This window comes from Aptenodytes forsteri, unplaced genomic scaffold (genome assembly GCF_000699145.1).
Source record: "Aptenodytes forsteri isolate BGI_AS27 unplaced genomic scaffold, ASM69914v1 Scaffold360, whole genome shotgun sequence".
NCBI lineage: Eukaryota > Metazoa > Chordata > Aves > Sphenisciformes > Spheniscidae > Aptenodytes > Aptenodytes forsteri.
Window position 1 is genome coordinate 888417 of NW_008796109.1, and position 17744 is coordinate 906160.

The following is a 17744-nucleotide window of genomic DNA, read 5'->3' on the forward strand; positions in this document are numbered from 1 at the left end:
TTTTTTTTGTTATTATTTTATTGCACCTCAGAGAGCTTGTAAGGAAGTGAACTTAGAGAGTGTAAGGAAGAAAAATAGTAATAACCATAAAAAGATCATGTCTGATTTTGTTTGTCTGGCTAAATTATCACCTAATAAGATATCACTCTGTGGCATTAGCCTCTTAACATAAACCCTGCTGAAATCTGGGGTTTGATGGGGTTTGACTCAGTGGTAGGTGCTGGGCAGTAACAGATGCTAATAAAGCAAGCTCTGCCTCATTTACTACTACACCTTCCTGATTTTTAAACATAGATTTCTGTATGTTTTCATCAGTTTCTGTAACAGAGTAGTAAGAGGAACTGCCCAAAAGGAAAAAGTAACGTAAGTTGATCAGCTTACAAGAAGAATGAGGTGGAGGGGAAGGGAACTGGAAAAAATACCGTGAGAAACAAACCAGAACATATCACTGCAAAAATGCAAGCTTGGACCCTTAGAACAGCTCTCTGTAATGTTAATTACTACACGAAACATTCACGACAACACAAAGCTGCAACTACCAGAGGGGAAGCCCCATGAAGAAACTGGCTAATTCAAAATAAACCAACCTCTTGAATACGGAAACTGGAAATCTGACCTTCCTGGACAGGACAGTGAGGCTGGAGTGCAGGGCGTGAAACTGAATCCAAGTACTGACTTCTCATCTGCTGCATTCCAGTCATTACTAGAGATGTGTTTTGTAGATGGCTGAACACATCCAATAGGATAGCAGACTACTCTTAAATAGAACTTAAAAGGAAAACCAAGTTATGAAAAAGCAAGCCCAAAAAAGCGGATATTCCATCCTTATAGAAAGGGTACTGCCTAGTGTAGTAACTTTTTCTAAGGGAAGTAGCATTAGCAAGTGGTATACAAGAACTTTAGCATCAGGATTACAAAGGTTCCTAACCTTTGCCCTAGAAGGGCAAAAAAGCATCAATTACTGATAACAGTTACCCCTAGAATATCTAGTAAAAGGCAGGTTAAAGTCTGTCTGTTACCCAAGCTGAAATTATTTTTCTTCTTGCAGCGTCAGTTTTCTTTTGTAGAAGAAATGAAAGTCTGCTAATCAAATAGATCGAAAGGAGGTCCATCAGTTCCATCAAACCATACTAGCAATTTAGAACATGCATTTGTGTTTTTAGAAGAGGGATTTTGAAAACATCAAGCTTCATGTGAACTTGAAAACAGGAGTCTACAAAAATAATAGCATATTTTCTAGTGTAACCTTGCAAAAGGTTGAGACAGCTGCCAGGCATGACTGTATGGAGATAATACAGCGACCACTGAAAATCAAAGTCTTGACTGTTTTCAGCTTCAATTTTTTTCTGTCTAGTACTGAATCTTCTGGTAGATGACCACATGCTTAGATTCACAGAAGAGATGATCAGAAGAAAAGCTACGCATTCTCAGGAGGTTCAAAGAAGGAAATTAGACAACATCCAGTAAATAAGGTAGAAAGAGTTATACATACGGCTGCCAAGCATAGAAGGGCGGGCGAAGGAAGAACCTTTGCTCAGAGAAGGCACTGTGTAGTAATGCCTGCTGGGGATCCAAGGGAGCCTCTTGAGTGGCAAGAGATGTAGGGCTGAAAGTTCAGGCTGTCTTTGATACAGTGCTTCCTGCCTCCAAAACTAATGACAGGAGAAAATACTGTACTGCCTCTTACTGAAAGCCGGAATCAGTACTGCCATCCAGTCTGCTGTTCAAGAATTTAAACAATTTAATGGAGCCAAGAGTGCCCTATTTGCACATGTGACTGGGGACCTACAGACCACATTCTAATTTGAAGCCTACAAACAGAAAATCTTAGCACTACGTCCGTTGAAACATCAATTAATTTTGTGGGTTTTTCTCTGGAGAAGGTACGTTTGTCCAGCTGGACCAACAGCAGATTGAGTTACTGGAGCTGTGTCAAGCAAGACCCCTGAAGCAGTCATGCCCCTGGTAAAGGGTGGAGCTCACCAAAAACTTATTCCTCATCTACGTTCTTTCGGAAGGTGACCAGTACAACGCACGCATGACTACAGAATCAATTCATAGCCTTTGTATTTCTCTCTGTCCAGCTAAAAGCACTAACCCTGCAGCTAATCCTCCCAGGGGAGAATTATACCCCTATAGCAGTGTGGTTGGAGCAGCCTAATCTGGAACATGCTCCTGTCACTGATGTGACAGTCGGACGGGTAAGAACTGTTTCTCAGGATAAAATATCTGGGAAACAGGCTGGTGAACAGTGGGTTATGGCCCTCCGCCAGTTCACATGCGAAGACAGCTTACAGACCTTGGACTTCTGGGAAAGGGAAACAGATGTTTCAATTTGCACAGATGGTATCTCCCTATTTTTCATCCACTACAGTTCTTAATGAAGCATTCGCTATCCAGTGCACGGGCACAGGGCCCTCAGTGAACTTACGGCTTGAAACATGAATTTATATTAATGCATTACTGCCCATGTCTTCTTTTCCAGCAAATCAAAGTGAAAATGCTTTAAGCTGTAACTCCATGATCTGGAGAAATGTTTCTCATTACATGATGAAAACACCTACGCTTAAAATACAGGCACACATGTATTCATTCTTAGGCTGTATTGTTTCTGGCGCTTGAAAAAAAAAAAAATGATTCCATACATCTGTTTTGATAAACAGTTTCACTGATTTACTAAGTAATCATTAATATTAGCATTAGATTAGTAGACATTTTAATTAAAACCTAACAGCTGTTGGAAGCCAAATTCCTCACACAATAGATGTTCGCACCTACTGTCAGCATGGTTCCTGAATGAGGGGAAGGAAAAAAAAAAAAAAAAAAAAAGCAACTGCTTTATGGACCATTGGTAGCCTGTGGATTACAGGCAAAATAAACTTTATCTAGGCAACACAATGAGATTCTGGTATGTTCTCTTTGTTTTCTAAGCACACGATAACAATGAACAATCATTTAAAAAAAAAAAATCTAGTCCCCTAACTGCAGTGTTGTCATTCTCCCTGTCTGTAACAGTCATGCTGGCCTAAATCTTATGTCATTTGGGGGAGATGACAGATAGAAAGCTGGCATCTCCATAGCTGCTACTGTGGATGGAAGGTTTTCACTGCGGAGCAGGATTCTTTCTCACTGCAGTATCACCACTTCATATCTAAAATGCTTCATATTTAGGTTACAATGCAGTATGATGATTTCCTATCTAAACCAGGCCAACTTAAGGTTATGAAATTTCAGCTCTCTATTGCTATGGAGATTCTGCTACAACAAACACATTTTCTAGTTGCATCTCCATTGTCTATTTTGCACTTTTCTATCTTCCAGTATATCTCTATCTGAAAATTTTAGAAAGATCAAGTTTTCTTTCCCAACAAAATTTTTCATATACTCTGGACAAGAGAATCTGTTTGCTCTTTGACAACATTATAATTTTATTTGTAGCTGTGAATTATTTAACGATTATAGAGAAAGAAGCTTTATTATATGATTCACTGCAGGGGGGATGGACGCTGTATTCTAATGTACAAAACATCCCAGGAATACTAATACTTGGTACTAGTAATTAGCACTTTGATTACAGTATGCATGTTTTCAGCAAGCATCTTAAAAAGATTGGTTGGTTTTTTTGATGGGCTGCTAATTTTCAGAATTCTAGAGGAAGTTCAAGCTGAGCATAAAAAATTTGGTTATACACACAAAGTTCTTACAAGTAAAAAGGACTGTTCCAGGGTTTCAGCTTTACCTGATTAGTTACCTTTAAAACAAATCAGGACTTCTGTCAATTCACCAGAGAAACAAACATATATAAACAAGAAATTATGTACAAAAATATTACAAATGCAGTGAATATTGGCCAAACTAAACACAAAAAAGGATACAGTGCAATAGGCACATTCATCTTAATGCAGAAGAATGAGGAATATTGGTTTATTGAGTTTATCCAACTTTGTATATTTAACCAAATACATTCTACAATGGATTTCAAGTGTGACTAATGATGTCAGCAGACTACAGCAAAAACATACTAGCACACACATGCTAATTTACTCCAACCTGCATGTATAGCATACAGCTGCAACTCATCCTAAATAACTATAAAGGGAATATGGCCTCAGGCTACCCAATGATGTCTAGAGATGACAGATCCCAAAAAAACAGCAAAATAAAACTGAAATAATAGAAACTTACTTCACAACAAAGATTGTTTCTTTCTCTTTATATAATCAAATTACTACTATCGAACCAGCCAGCTCCATGGCACAAATCACCCAAGGCATGCAAGCAGGATTTGGTACAAGAGGAAACCTTTATTTGGTTCCCTCAAAGGCTGAGGAAGAAAGAAATCCCATTCTGTCAACAGCAAAACCAGTAAAACCTGGTTTTCTATGGATTTACGTCTTTAGACTCAACTCATATGTGGATACTGTGGTGTTTAATAAAGGCTGCATCTTCCCTAGCAGTGGATGCATTAGCAATCTCTCCCAATGCAGAGCTTTTTTCACAGAAGTTAATAGAAAATTAGCATCTGAGATTTCTATCCATCTGTCAAAACTGACAGAAAATGACCCACGGGAAAAATAGAAGGACAGAAAGACAGGCAGATGTTGTAATCACTTAAGGCCTTTTCACTTAGGAAACAAGAAAGTCAACTGAAAAGATGATGATTAGAAAGGTATTTTAACCAAAGCTACAAAGGGTTTTTTTCTCTGGAATGCACAAACAGGTAAAAACCCCACCTACTATGCTACAAAGCACTTCTAAGAAGTATACTTAACCAAAAGTATCTATCAATGACAGCATTCTTAAAATTCAGAAGTGAGAGTGTTCTAGACATTAGCTTGAAACCTTATTGGAGAGAAGTCACCATATCAATACTGAAGTGATTTAGGGGAAATGTTATAATTCTCACAGAATATACAGGAATAGCTGCCAAAAAATTAGTGCTCTCATTGACTAAGCCAGTCAATGAAGAAATAATGTTAATTTCAACAATCAGAAACAAGCACTTGGAATTTGGAGAAAAATGAGAAAATTAGCATTGGATAAACAAAACTGAAATAAAAGCTTCTCAAAGCCTCTTAAAGAGTAATATTAGAATTGTTTCACAGTTAGAGAGGCCAATGAAAAGATGCTTTTATTTGACACCTCCTGAAAAATTACACAGGAATTTCCTGAACTTTAGTAACTATTCCTGAGTTCTTTTGGAAATTCTTTTAGAGTTTCTTGAATTCTAGTCTAAAAGAGAATCCTTTAATGGTTCTTAGCCCTCTCTGGAAGACTTGACACATTTCCATTTCAGTTTGTTACTTTAATTATGTATCATTAATTTCCTTATTTCTTTCCTGTTCTAAATGCGCATTTCAAAATACAGAGGAAAGAGACAATGAACAAAAAGTAAATAATCCTTTTAAATAATTTCCTTGATTTTTAGTTTCTCCAGCACACATTCTGATGTGCAAGTTTTCACAATGACTTTTTTTTTTTCTTAATTTAAGCATCCTGCATAAATCAGTAGACCCACATTAGTTCTCTCAAGTAAATGTTCCAACTTTAACAGTCTTTAAATCAAACCCGAGATTAACATACAAATTTAGGAATTTTAAGACAAAACTCCCTAGGTGCTAGAAATGATATAAATAATTAATACAGCTAATTCATAAGTTCTTGGAATCATACCAGCATTACATGCTTGGAGTCTTGGAATTCCAAGCATAACGGAATGCCTCACAAATAAAAAATTTTTGGCACGTACACCCTAATGTAACTTATCCAGATCTGTTTCCTCAATCCTGTATTTGATATCAGGCTTTGAATGAAGATTTAAAATCTTACAAACTATGCACATCGGTACGCATGCTACAAAGCAGCAACTACAAAATTTTACATGCTTCTGTAACAAAAGCATCATTATAATTGTAACTTTTATACACTCAAGAAACAGGGAAGTGTTCTGTTTTTCTTTGCCAAGGGAAATGACAACAAAGCAAGCACAAGGGTGGCTAGTGTTCATAGTGAGACTCATAAATAAAGGAAATTATGTGCACAGTTATTCATAAGGTACTTTTCCTCCTTTTGTTTACCATCCTGTAAAGTTCCGTTCATTAAAAAACAGGAAGAGAGGGAAAGGCTGAAGCAGTCAGGACCATCACTGCTGTAGCATTAGTTTTACAAAGATTAGAAACCAGTTTGAAGTAACAAATGTCTAAACACTATATCTGCTTGAATATACTCGGTGAATTGAACAGAATGCGATGGAAAAATATTCTAATGCTACATATTCTAATGCTACACTTAACAAATTCTTCCCAAAAATCCAAGTTTAAAAATATATTTAATTTTCGAAATTAAAAGCTCAAACAATACAAGATAACCATCTGATTGCTGTGTGACAAATGGAGACAGAAATTTAAGTAATATTAAAATAATGCTTTCTGCACGAAATATATGTCAGAACGGCTACAGTTAATTGAGAAGACAACCAGTTATAACGAACAATTAGAGCAACCCCCAACTCTCTTGTCAATTTAAATGATCGTTATATGAAAAGTAAATTACCTCCATTGAGATTCGTCTGTGTATCCGGTTTCTGAGACAAACACCTGTGGGAGACTGAACTTCATCAGATGATGTTCCAGAAGCTTGGTCGCTTTCACCATCTGACCCCATTTTTAGATTTTCATGAACAATATCTTAAAAATAATCCAAAAAATTGAAAATAGTTAATCAGTACTCCAAACATCTCTCTTGTACAGATGGAAAACAACTGTGTCATTACTGTGCACCGGGTTTTATGGCAGGATCAAAGACTCATCACAGTCATCGTAGTCTTGATATACTTTTTATGGCTCAGGAATCACAAGATGAACAGGATTACTTTATAAGACTTCTACTCAAACTTTATCATTATTTTTCTTATTTGGTTTGCAGCAGAACTCAGTTTTCCAAAACAAAAAGACAGTCCAATTCCAATTTCAATTCCTATAAGCCACCTTCCCCTCACGGCTTCAGTTCCCGAACTCCCTCACTACCTCTTCTCTTTTTGCTGCTCTTGGATATAAAACATTACTGAGAATACTTAAGATTTTCAAATCAGACTACCTGATGTTAGCCACCTAAATGTATCTTCAGAAAGCTTAAAAAAACCTGAAAGGTATAGGCATTATTTTCAGAAATGCCAAATATGGAAACTTCAGATATAAAAACCACTGGTGTGCATCTGTGGAGGAAGGGGACGTATCTAAACAGAGGCCTACATCCACAAGTGGATTCAGCAGAGGAAGTGATACTTAGGAACAATTAAGTGAAATTTGCGACCTTATGGAGGAATTTAGGTAACAGACTGCCCGAGTTACGTGACATTGCAGGAACTTCATGTCAACTGAAATTGGTACTTTTGACACAATCCTGTGGATTCATCCACACGAAGGAGTTTATGTATATTATGTATATACCTTACTTTTAAGCACCACAGGATCTTCCAGACTTCGGAAGACAAACCCCATAATGAATGAAGAGAAGATCAAGGTGGTGTCATTAATAGCATAAAGAGCCAAATGACTTGCAAAAGGACACACAATAGGAAACTGGTCATATGAGCAATTCACTATGAGTAATGCTCCATCATCACCTCTGAAATACTTGAACTCCAAATTACTATAGAGATTAAATACTTGTACATACAAAGGAGGTGTTTCAAAAGACACCAATTTCCCTGCCCTCTCCTGATCCTCGGTATTAAGTATGATCTTGTACAGGGTAAAAGAGAACCTGAGGAACAACTGAAAATCTCAGAACTCTACCCCTAAAAAATGCTAGTATTAGCAAAACTCACAGAACTCAATTCAGCCTTACCACCAACAGACCTGAAAATATTTAGCATTTGCACAGCATTACAGCAATAAAAAACCAAAAGAGAATATGCAAGTTTTATCACTATCAACAAGCAAGAAAGCTGGATTTTCTACAAAAAAAGCCTTTAGGCCAATGTTTGGGTATCAACACATCTTCTAAAATGTTTGTCTAGTTTGGCTCACATAGAATCATGCAGACTTCAAAGGATCAAATTCTTCCTCAGTACAAAGAATTTCCTTTTACAGAAAACAGAATGGATAGAAAAAGATTAACTCGTAAGGCACTGACAGCACATATTTTAACTCAAAGTACTGTAACTAAACACACAAACTAAGCATGCATCTCATGCACAAAGCGAATTTTCCGGCAGCAATGCGGATCGAAATTGGATTTCAATTAAAAATCCACATTGCATCAGAATTTTCCCTGCAAGTCATGCTCAGATTTGGACTGAACGAGAAAAAAATAAGCTGCACTCCTTGCATAATAAGAAGCAATCTTCTGGTTTCAAACAAGGTAAACACTCATCAGTGCTTCTAAAGGCATGGTAGTTTGAACCAGAGGAAAAGATTTTCAGAAAGTGGTCCCTAAAGATCAGCCTTAACTTTAAGCTAAGCAGACGAAATACGACTCCTTTTTGCCAAGTCTCTAAGAAGTCTTTCTTATTCTCTGTAGTGACTTGATAGCTGTTTTTTTAGAGATCTCTAACAAACTGTAGGAAATTATTTTTAGTAATATAAAAGCATTATTGAAAACACTATTTGCAGCAAAGCTGTTATGCCAGCATTGTTGAACCTGGTAAACAGCACATTCACCGTATCGGTTCTTCAATAAAGATTCTCTTTTAAAACACTTTTCTGAGAGGTCATGTAATCCATTTCAGCAATTACTGCTCTCAAGATTCTGTTTGTAAAATTAAGTGTAACAGCTACTGACACTTGTTCCCCAATCTATTTATTTTCATGTTAGTACAAGCCCATTGATTGGGCCCCAAAGTCTATTTTCTTCAGAGAAGCTAGACAAGAGACAGTTATCTGGGCAACCTCACAAAATACGACTGATGAAATTAAAGAAGTATTGTATTCTAAGCCGTGGAGCAATTACATAATTTCTTTTTAAAAACGATTGACACTTATTAAAGTAATCATGTGATTGATACGGTCATACTTTTTATCTTAAAATATACAATGTTCAATTCACAAAAGCGTACATATTATGAAGTGACTGCAAAAAAATGACACTTTGAAATGCAACACTCAGAACTACAAAGAGCATCCTAGTTGACAAATATAATTCTTCTACTAAAAAGACCACCTATGGAGTAATACATAGCTAAGGAATATTTCAAAAACTAGTAACACAAACCCATACATCTGGGGCAGATAATGCAGCTGCAAGGAGATCCTGCTCTTTATAAATCTGGAATGAGAAGACAAAGTGGGTCTGTACCACTCAAGTCTAAAAATTTAGTATTTCAGACTTAAGATGACGGTCAGTCTATTTTGAATACTGCTGTGATGTGATTAGTTCTGGTAAGTCTGGATAAGCTACATACCCATAACCAAAAGGTTTTAAGCAGGATACTGGCTGTAGCGTCCAAAAATCTATCATTAAGCACATGCCTGAATTTCTGATGGGCTAAATACCCAACAGCTCCTATCTATAAGGGTTTGCAGATGTCTTAATTATATTCTAAACTGGGATACTTTTAAGCTTTTTAAAAACATCTTCGCTGTGTTATCATCTAATATAAATGTGTCCTTTTATTTTATTCAATTAAAAAGGCATTACTAGAGTCTTATGTTCATTATTTTAATAGCATAAACCCAGGAATAAGGCATTAACCTAGTCATTTTAATCATTTTACACAGATGCATGATGATAATACTTGATTAAGCAATGATGAAAATCATGCAAATACTTCCTTAATTTCACTAAGCTTTTCTATAGGCAAGTTCACCTGCACCAAAGCCAGCTTGCATGGTCTTCAGAGGTTTTAATGGTTCAATAATTTATTGAATTGCTTTCACTGAATACCCAAGCCACTCTCTTTCACAGATGTTTATTTTAATGTACTCTACATATCTAATTAAATATCCAGTATGGCCATGTAGTGAAAAGCTGTAGATGACTACAATATAAACAGGAAAACTATGGAAGTACATTTAAAAGAATAGGCTGTCCTCATTTCAGCTGTGGGGAATGCACCACAGAGGAAATTCATACAGGGCACCTACAAGTGCAGCAAATGAGAACTCCTCCAAGTGAGCTAAAATGATATCCACTAATTAGTCAGTAGTGAGTCAGACTGCATGATCTTTCCATCTTATTTCAAATCATTACAAAAGTAATTGCGTGACTTGCATATTGGATTCCTTCCAAGGTGCACTTTTCCAAAGCTTACTTTTCTATGAAGTGGCTAAATTTTATGATTAGTTTCACTAATAACGATTCAAATTGAGGAAGGCAATAGTGAGAAATTGCCTTTGCTGTTAACATTACCGATCTATGAAAACTGTATGGAAACATCATTCCTTTCAATTCCAACACTGATGACAAAGACACAAAGCCTCTCCGTAACTATATCAACACAACTGCCAAAAGCAGGGATCAACTCTACCCTGGCTGCTACTGCGGTTCACCAGGAGGGTTAGCTTCAGCTCCGTGCTGGCTTTGCATGTTCCAAGTGCCTCTCCAGTGTTTCCAGTAATATAAATATGGAACAAGGACAACTAAGTTGGCTCTGCATTCAGCCAGGTCAGGTCCAAAAAGGGTTTATTAGCTCTGGCTCCATCGTAGACTGCAGTAGTTAAATGTTTCTGGAGGTGCAAGACTTTAGAAGTTGTATAGCTATACGCGAACTAAAAAAAACTCAGCTAGACCTTCATCTGCATCAGTGGCATGGCTGATTCACAGTTTGGCCTGAGAGTCATCTACATTATTTAAAATCATCACGATAACTGAATACTAAATTAAAAATTACTACAAAATTTTAAACAAAGGCACACTTTTTAGAGATCAGTTCAGAATTTTTGTCTTTACAAAACATTTTACAAAACCTAAAGCTGACAGAGATGTTTCCAAGTAGAAATTCTTTTAAAAATATTTTGGGATTTTACACATTACCACAACAGCAGGAACCCATGTTCAGTACTCAGAAAACAAACAAACCCTCCTGGGCTTCTCAACCAATTTTTATATTGATAATCTCATTCAAAAGCAAGCAGCATGAAGATGCACCTGTGGCAGGTCTTGTTTTAATCTTTTTTTAACCATATAACCATCCTCCCCCTGCCATTATTTTGTGATATTTCGAGGATATCTCTCTGACAGCATTTTTCCACCATTGGAATAGAAGAAAAAGTGGAAAGAGAAGAGGATGAATGAAGGAAGCAAAGAAAAAAAGTCTCATGTAGTGTGGAATATTTGACCATTTCATTTCTGATGTCATTATCCCAACAGAGAAAACCTCATTATCCTGCTGAGTAATAACCATTCTCATACGGCAGGAACAAAAGGAGGAAAGATGTGAAGAAGGAGCAGAAAGAGCATTACTAATTATGCTTGTACTTGTGTTATCTACCACCAGATAACATGTATCAGTAGTTTAAATTTTCATCGAATGAATAAAAAAAAAAAAGGCATCATTAATGGCATCATTGCATCCAAAGCAAAAAGAGGTGTTTTTAACATGTATGTGCGTACACTCAGTAAATCTATTCCATACTACTTCAACGAAATTACAAATTCTACAGGAATCTGTGGTTATTTAAAATATGTTATTGTAACACTTCCTACAGACTAACATATTAAAATTGTGAGTGCTATTTAAACACTTCATCACCTATAAAATTTGATCACCTGAGAAAAATAAAACTAATGGCATTCTTCTGCAATACTTATATATTAGTGTTTTTCTCAGGTGAAAAATAAAGCTTTCAGAAAACTGGAAACATTTAAAAAACAAAAGCTGTTTATGGATTTTCCTTTTGCAAAGCTGATTTGAAGTTCATAGTGAAATTTTGAAGAGGAATAAGTTATTGGTAAATTTACATTTAAAAATGCTATAGAATATTTTTAAAGGCAACACACAAGAACAAGAGTACAGAAGTATACATCTCTGCTGTTCCTGTACACAGTTTATATACATCTGATTTGACAAATAATCCATAAAAGACTAAATATTCCTAACCAGACATTTCTTTAAGTACACCAGTATTTTTATTTCAAACTTTGTCTTCCTGTTAGATTCTTGGTAACTTAAGCAAAGCTTGGCTAGGCAAAAAAGAAAAAGAATAAAGTGTATAGGACTTGAGTGAAATCAGGAATTGATATAGTAGTCAAAATGTGCACACTAAAACCTGTTTTCTTCTGTGATAACAGCTGCTAAAGGCCATTCAAGAGGACAGAATTCTTTTTTCAGTTTGAATGGTAGCACAAATGGTAAAAAGGCAAGGTTTTGAACATGATGAGTGATATTACAGCAGAGGGGGATAGAAATGGTTTGACTACTATCTTGAAGACTCATAACTTAATCTTGAAGGAGATCAGTTTACCACACACTTCTAAAGGAGGGCAGAAGATTGAAAAATTCATAAAATTCTAATTAAACAGTGACTTGCTCTCATTTTCTAGTATCAATTAATTAAGCATAATTTAAAATAACATAAAAGCAGGGTAAAACATTAATGGTGACTGGAGGCAGCAACATGACAAATTACTTGAAGGAGAAGAAAAAAAAATTTCGTAACTTATTTGCCCCACAGAACCACAGATATAGCTTGTAACCGCAACAAAAAAGACAATTACAGTCAAGTGGCCTCAATTTATCACTGAAAAAAGCAATTTTTTTCTTATAATAATGAAAAGTCTAAGTAATACACCAGTTCTTTTTAAATTCCACATATGGGATGATTATCCTCTATTTTTATCACACTCAATTTATTGTAGTTCTCACCAATGCTTAACTGAGATGGACCCAGAGGTTTCTTGCAAAGTATTAAGAAAGAGTATTTTGTAACTTTGCAACTTGTCAAAAATTCATGGGTGACTTCAGTATGTTCTTGTAATTGCTTTCTTCCTGAAAATCTTAAGAGACATTCAGTACCTTAAAAACAAGTTTCTCTAACAACCCTAGAAAAAGACTACTACATTCCCAAAGATTTATTAAAGCATTAGAATAACCGTATCTCTTGCTAAGAATCAATACAGACATTATTCTTCACAGAAAAATGAACTTAAACAAACAATGTAGTAAATTACCTAATCTGCTCCCATTTCTGGGCATTGCCATGAAAGAGCCGAGGCTGCCCCCTATGACGCTATGTGGTCTCCGTAAAGGGGGCTTCTTGAAAGATCCTGTGTATTGGTGGAGAAATGAGTGCATGCTGTGAGACGTTGGAGGCCTGCCATTCTTCACAATAGGCTCTACAATTCACAAGGATCAAAATATTCATTCCCACAAGCAAGTAGGAGTGTCGGGAACATGCCAGAAGAAAAAAAAAAAGAAAAAAGAAAAAAACAGTTACTAGACAGGAAATCACCACTCTGGTAAGATTCTCTTTCATACTAACAGCAGACCATCATACTATTGCCATTTCTCTATTAACAAATTAATACAAAACATGGCATTAAATATTACCCAAATTTCACTTTATTAAATTCTGTCACTCTGCTGCTGGATCAGTAAATGACCTGAATATTCAGTCTAAAAACGTGAACAAAACCAGAAAGTAGCTTTTAATATCAGTATATTTTTTTTCTTCTGAATTAACAATCTGTCTTATTGCACAATGTTTCATCTCTACTGTAATTTAAACAGACCAGCTGTTAGATCAACTCGCATGATGAGCAAATCCCTCCCAAAATTCTTAAGGGTCACTAATAGTGAGGCCTCACTACTGGAAGTCTTTAGAAGGAAATGTACCTGTCTATACCCACCAGAGCTGTCATGCCATAATTAAGGTTATTAACTTAAAGGATATCAGAATAATTAAGTATTCAGTGAGTTATTTTGGCTTTCTACTGGACTGTGTCTCAAACAGTTCATTGTACTTAGACTCAAAACCAGGATTATAATTTTTTTTACTTACTACTATTGATAAGCACTTTCTAAAAAAGATCAAACATTAGAAATTTTAAAATCTGATATGCAAATGTGCATAGAAATTAAGCATGTGTGTTCTCTCAGCAACCTGACTCTGCACACACGGACTAGCACTCAAGGATTGCCGTGGTACTGGAAGCGGTCTAACTCTAAACGCACAGAGGCTTTTTTACCCCAACAAGAAGCAGAACAGAAGTCAGCTTGCATTGCTTGTCACAAAACTGGACTTATCAGAACTACTGGTTAAGTCATCCATACAAGAAATTAAAGAAGAAATACTGTCACTACAGAAAACATACCCAGAGGTGAGAGTCACCCGGCAGCTACATACAAGCACTCTCCCCATACTAGGAAAAAGACCAGAACACGTGCCCAAAGAACACTTTAGATTCAAGTAATTTTAGTTTTCCATCCTTTGATTCTTATTCCCATTACATATATGTGTCGTTTGGTATTATTCGGAAGACAGAAAAGGCAGCAGCCACGCATTGAGCAACCGCAGCGCGAGTGCTGCTGGATGGAGAGTGGCACCTCCCAAAGCGTTTCTGGAGCCACTGGTCCCAGGGTGTAATGCAGCCGGGATCTGCTCAGAGCTTCACTCACGCCTACTGGGACAGGGAGCAGTCTGGGATGCTATTTCATCACCCTGACTTATATTCTCACATGCAGGGCCCCCAAAATCTTGCTTTCCCTTCCAAAATAAGATAAGAATAATATTGCTAGGAGAACCTATTTTATGGAAAGCAGAATTTCAATGGTGAAGGAAAACAACAGCAACAAATACCTAATAACCTAAGGAAAACAGGATCCTGAAGAGAACCCTCTCCCTTCCCACACATACCAAAATCTTTTGGATATATTATGATTGGTCTGAAGCAAAGAAACAGAAGTACACAGATAGAAATACCCAAGGACAGGCCAGTGACTTTAAAAAATAATTATGCAAGGAATTTTTGCATATAAACAGGAATAATACAGTAAGACCAAAAAAATCACTTTAACTCAGCTGCTGCAGGAAAAAAATACAAGCCAAAAAAAAAAAAGCTTCAGACAAGAAAACAGAATGTGAAAGGACACGCCAGCACTGTTATGAACCTGCCCGCATCTTTCAATTAGTGTCCTTCATAAACACAGCTTCAAAGTGGGTGAACGTGAGGAAAAATAGACCACACGTCCATGTGTTTGTTGATGAAGTAGATCAATGTCTTCACCTTCAAAACTCTGCAACCTCTGCCGCTAATCCTTATTTCTGTTTCTAATACATTGCATCATCCCTTCTAATTTAAGAGTGGCATCAGCTTCCTTGTTGTGTGCCTTCAACAGATTTCTCCTAGGGTAGCAGGCAGCAAATTCCTCATCAATTTTTGAACAGAATCTATTACCACTTCCACATGACAGGAAACATAGGTTCACATACAGCACAACTACTGCTTTTACTTTTTGTATATTAAAATTTGCTTTCTGCTTTCCAATTTTCTTACTAATCTTTGGTTTGAATTTGATCTAGTTTCTAGACTAAAAACCTCGCACTGAGTTTATGCACAGTGCTGAACCAATGAATGGTGACACTGAAAATCCAAATACCTGATGAGTACATAGTTTGTTCTGTTGAGACAGTCATCACCAGTTATAACTATAATGCTTAGTGGGATTTAGTGGCTAGTTTGCGTAATTTTAAAGTTACTACTTCATTTGTATTCCTTATATAAGCAATAAATAATATGTATTAAGCATGTAATTCTACTTAATTTTAATTGTTTCTAAAACTAAATTTTTATGAAAAAAGAGAGCCAAATCAAGAGATATTTTTTCTGGGAAACTCTTGGAAATAAAACTCTCCTCCCTTTGACCAAGATCTACTACATCAAGCAAAGCAAAAGTCTCCCAGGTTTTTGTTTTGTTTTGTTTTAAAGCCCTAATAATAAACCTAGGAAGAAAGTTCTCGGATTTTTTTTTTTGTTATTATCGAAATGTACTGCTAAAAATCACTCAAATATTTCTTAGCTCTGCCACTACTGTCAATAGCCTTACGCTTCGGAGGGTAACCCTGAGCAAAGTGCTGAGACAGACTGATGCTTGGTAACTGAAAATCTATCTTCCATGGCAAGATTATTGTCTCACACACAAAAATGCAAACTGTGCATCAAAGCAAACATTACTTTTCTCATCCTAATGAGAAACTGAAGATGCCAGGATACATCTCAACAAAGACTGGAGAAGCACCAAAGGCAGCACAGGAAAGGGGTCTCAACAAAGAAGCACCAAAGGCAGCACAGGAAAGGGGCAGGGCCGTACGGCTGGAAGCAAAACTCTGCTTGTAAGTGTGACAGCACATTGCCTCAGCCATCCTGGCCACCCATACCCACCTCTGTACGTTCGCAGTTGCTGAGGATTCCAGTAGCATTAACAACACTGGAGCGTACGCACACGTGGACTATAGCTGCATTCACAGAGCAGAGTTGATAATTTCCCTTGTATGTTATGGCTTTTGTCTACTCATGCTAAAATTAATCTATCTCCATGAACTGTGTAGCACGTAAAAAAGGCCAAAGTTTATAAATACACTGAATGACTAAGAAGACATTGAGTTTTATGTTCATTACTAATGTGACAGTGTGATGAACAGAAATGATTATTTAAAAAATTTGTTTTCCCCATGGCACTGGTCTATTTGCACATATTTTACAGTTTAAAACAAAATTCCTAAAATATCTTAGCATATAAAATTTCAGCTCAATTTTAAGGATAAACACAGATAAAATCAGTAAGCAAACAGCAAACGTATATAAAAATGAAAGACAAATGGTTAATATAAGAAGGTCCAATTATACAGAAATAACTTTTGCCATCATAGGCAACTATTACCTTCCTGCACTGTCCCAAGTACTGTTCTAAATTATGGAGCCCATTATAAAATTTAGCAACAATAATTTAGGTCATGTAGTAGGACAGGCATAACTACCGACAGACAATGAAACAAAGGTTACAAAAACTCTCAGATTACCAGTACACTTGTGACTAAGAGAAGTATTAATAGTACTTGATTACGAGTGTTTTTTAAAATCATAGTACACATTAATTTACAAAAAGGAAGGATCATATGGCATTCTCTTTTTACAATGGTGTAACATACAGACTTATGGTCTCGAAAAGTATTTTTGTATATACATGTAAGTTTTCATTGTTGTATGCAAGAAACTTTTAAAGAAATGTTCACATGAATTCTGCATTGTGCTGCCTCCTCCCTGCGACCGTGACAATAACAGCTAACAGCTGGAATAAATATTGAAAATGATCAAGCAAACTCTTGCTGGAAATTAATTTACAAGACTGTTTATTTTTGTGCATTTATGAGATACAAGATTTAAAGAAAGTGCTTTTGAAAAAAGTATTTAATTCCTTCAGTCCAAAGATTCCTAAGTACTTCTTCCAAAGTTACAATTTAATTTCATTCATGTAAAAAATTCATTTTTTTGCAGGACTATTAATATGTTGAATCACTACATTTAAAGGGTAATGCTGCAGTTTTTAAGGTGTGGATTTAGTGCAACTACCTGGTCTTGAGTAAGATGAGTCAAAACTGTAAAAGTTAAATGCCTTTACCACATACATCTATAAACTGCTTCTTATAATTTTGTCTCTGTGATTATAGGTTTGGTTTGTCCTTAAAAAAATGTTTCCCTATATAAAACTCACTAACATTCCTTATGTTAGTGTCACTGTACTTGGTACTCAGTAACCACTCAAAGGCTTAGCTGACATGATGGAGGTGCTTCCGGTAGCACAGTAA

General features: G+C 36.2%; 1 protein-coding gene across 2 annotated transcripts in view; it reads right to left on the reverse strand.

Moving 5' to 3' along the window:
• Positions 1 to 17744, reverse strand: part of CDK17 (cyclin dependent kinase 17) — a 56756-nt gene that overhangs the window by 28861 nt on the left and 10151 nt on the right. For both annotated transcript variants that reach the window (XM_009286761.2, XM_009286760.2), the window contains 2 exons: positions 13111 to 13275; positions 6553 to 6686 (listed from right to left, as the gene is read on the reverse strand). In XM_009286761.2, the coding sequence (XP_009285036.1) occupies positions 6553 to 6686; positions 13111 to 13275 (299 nt within the window). The remainder of the gene's footprint in view (positions 1 to 6552; positions 6687 to 13110; positions 13276 to 17744) is intronic.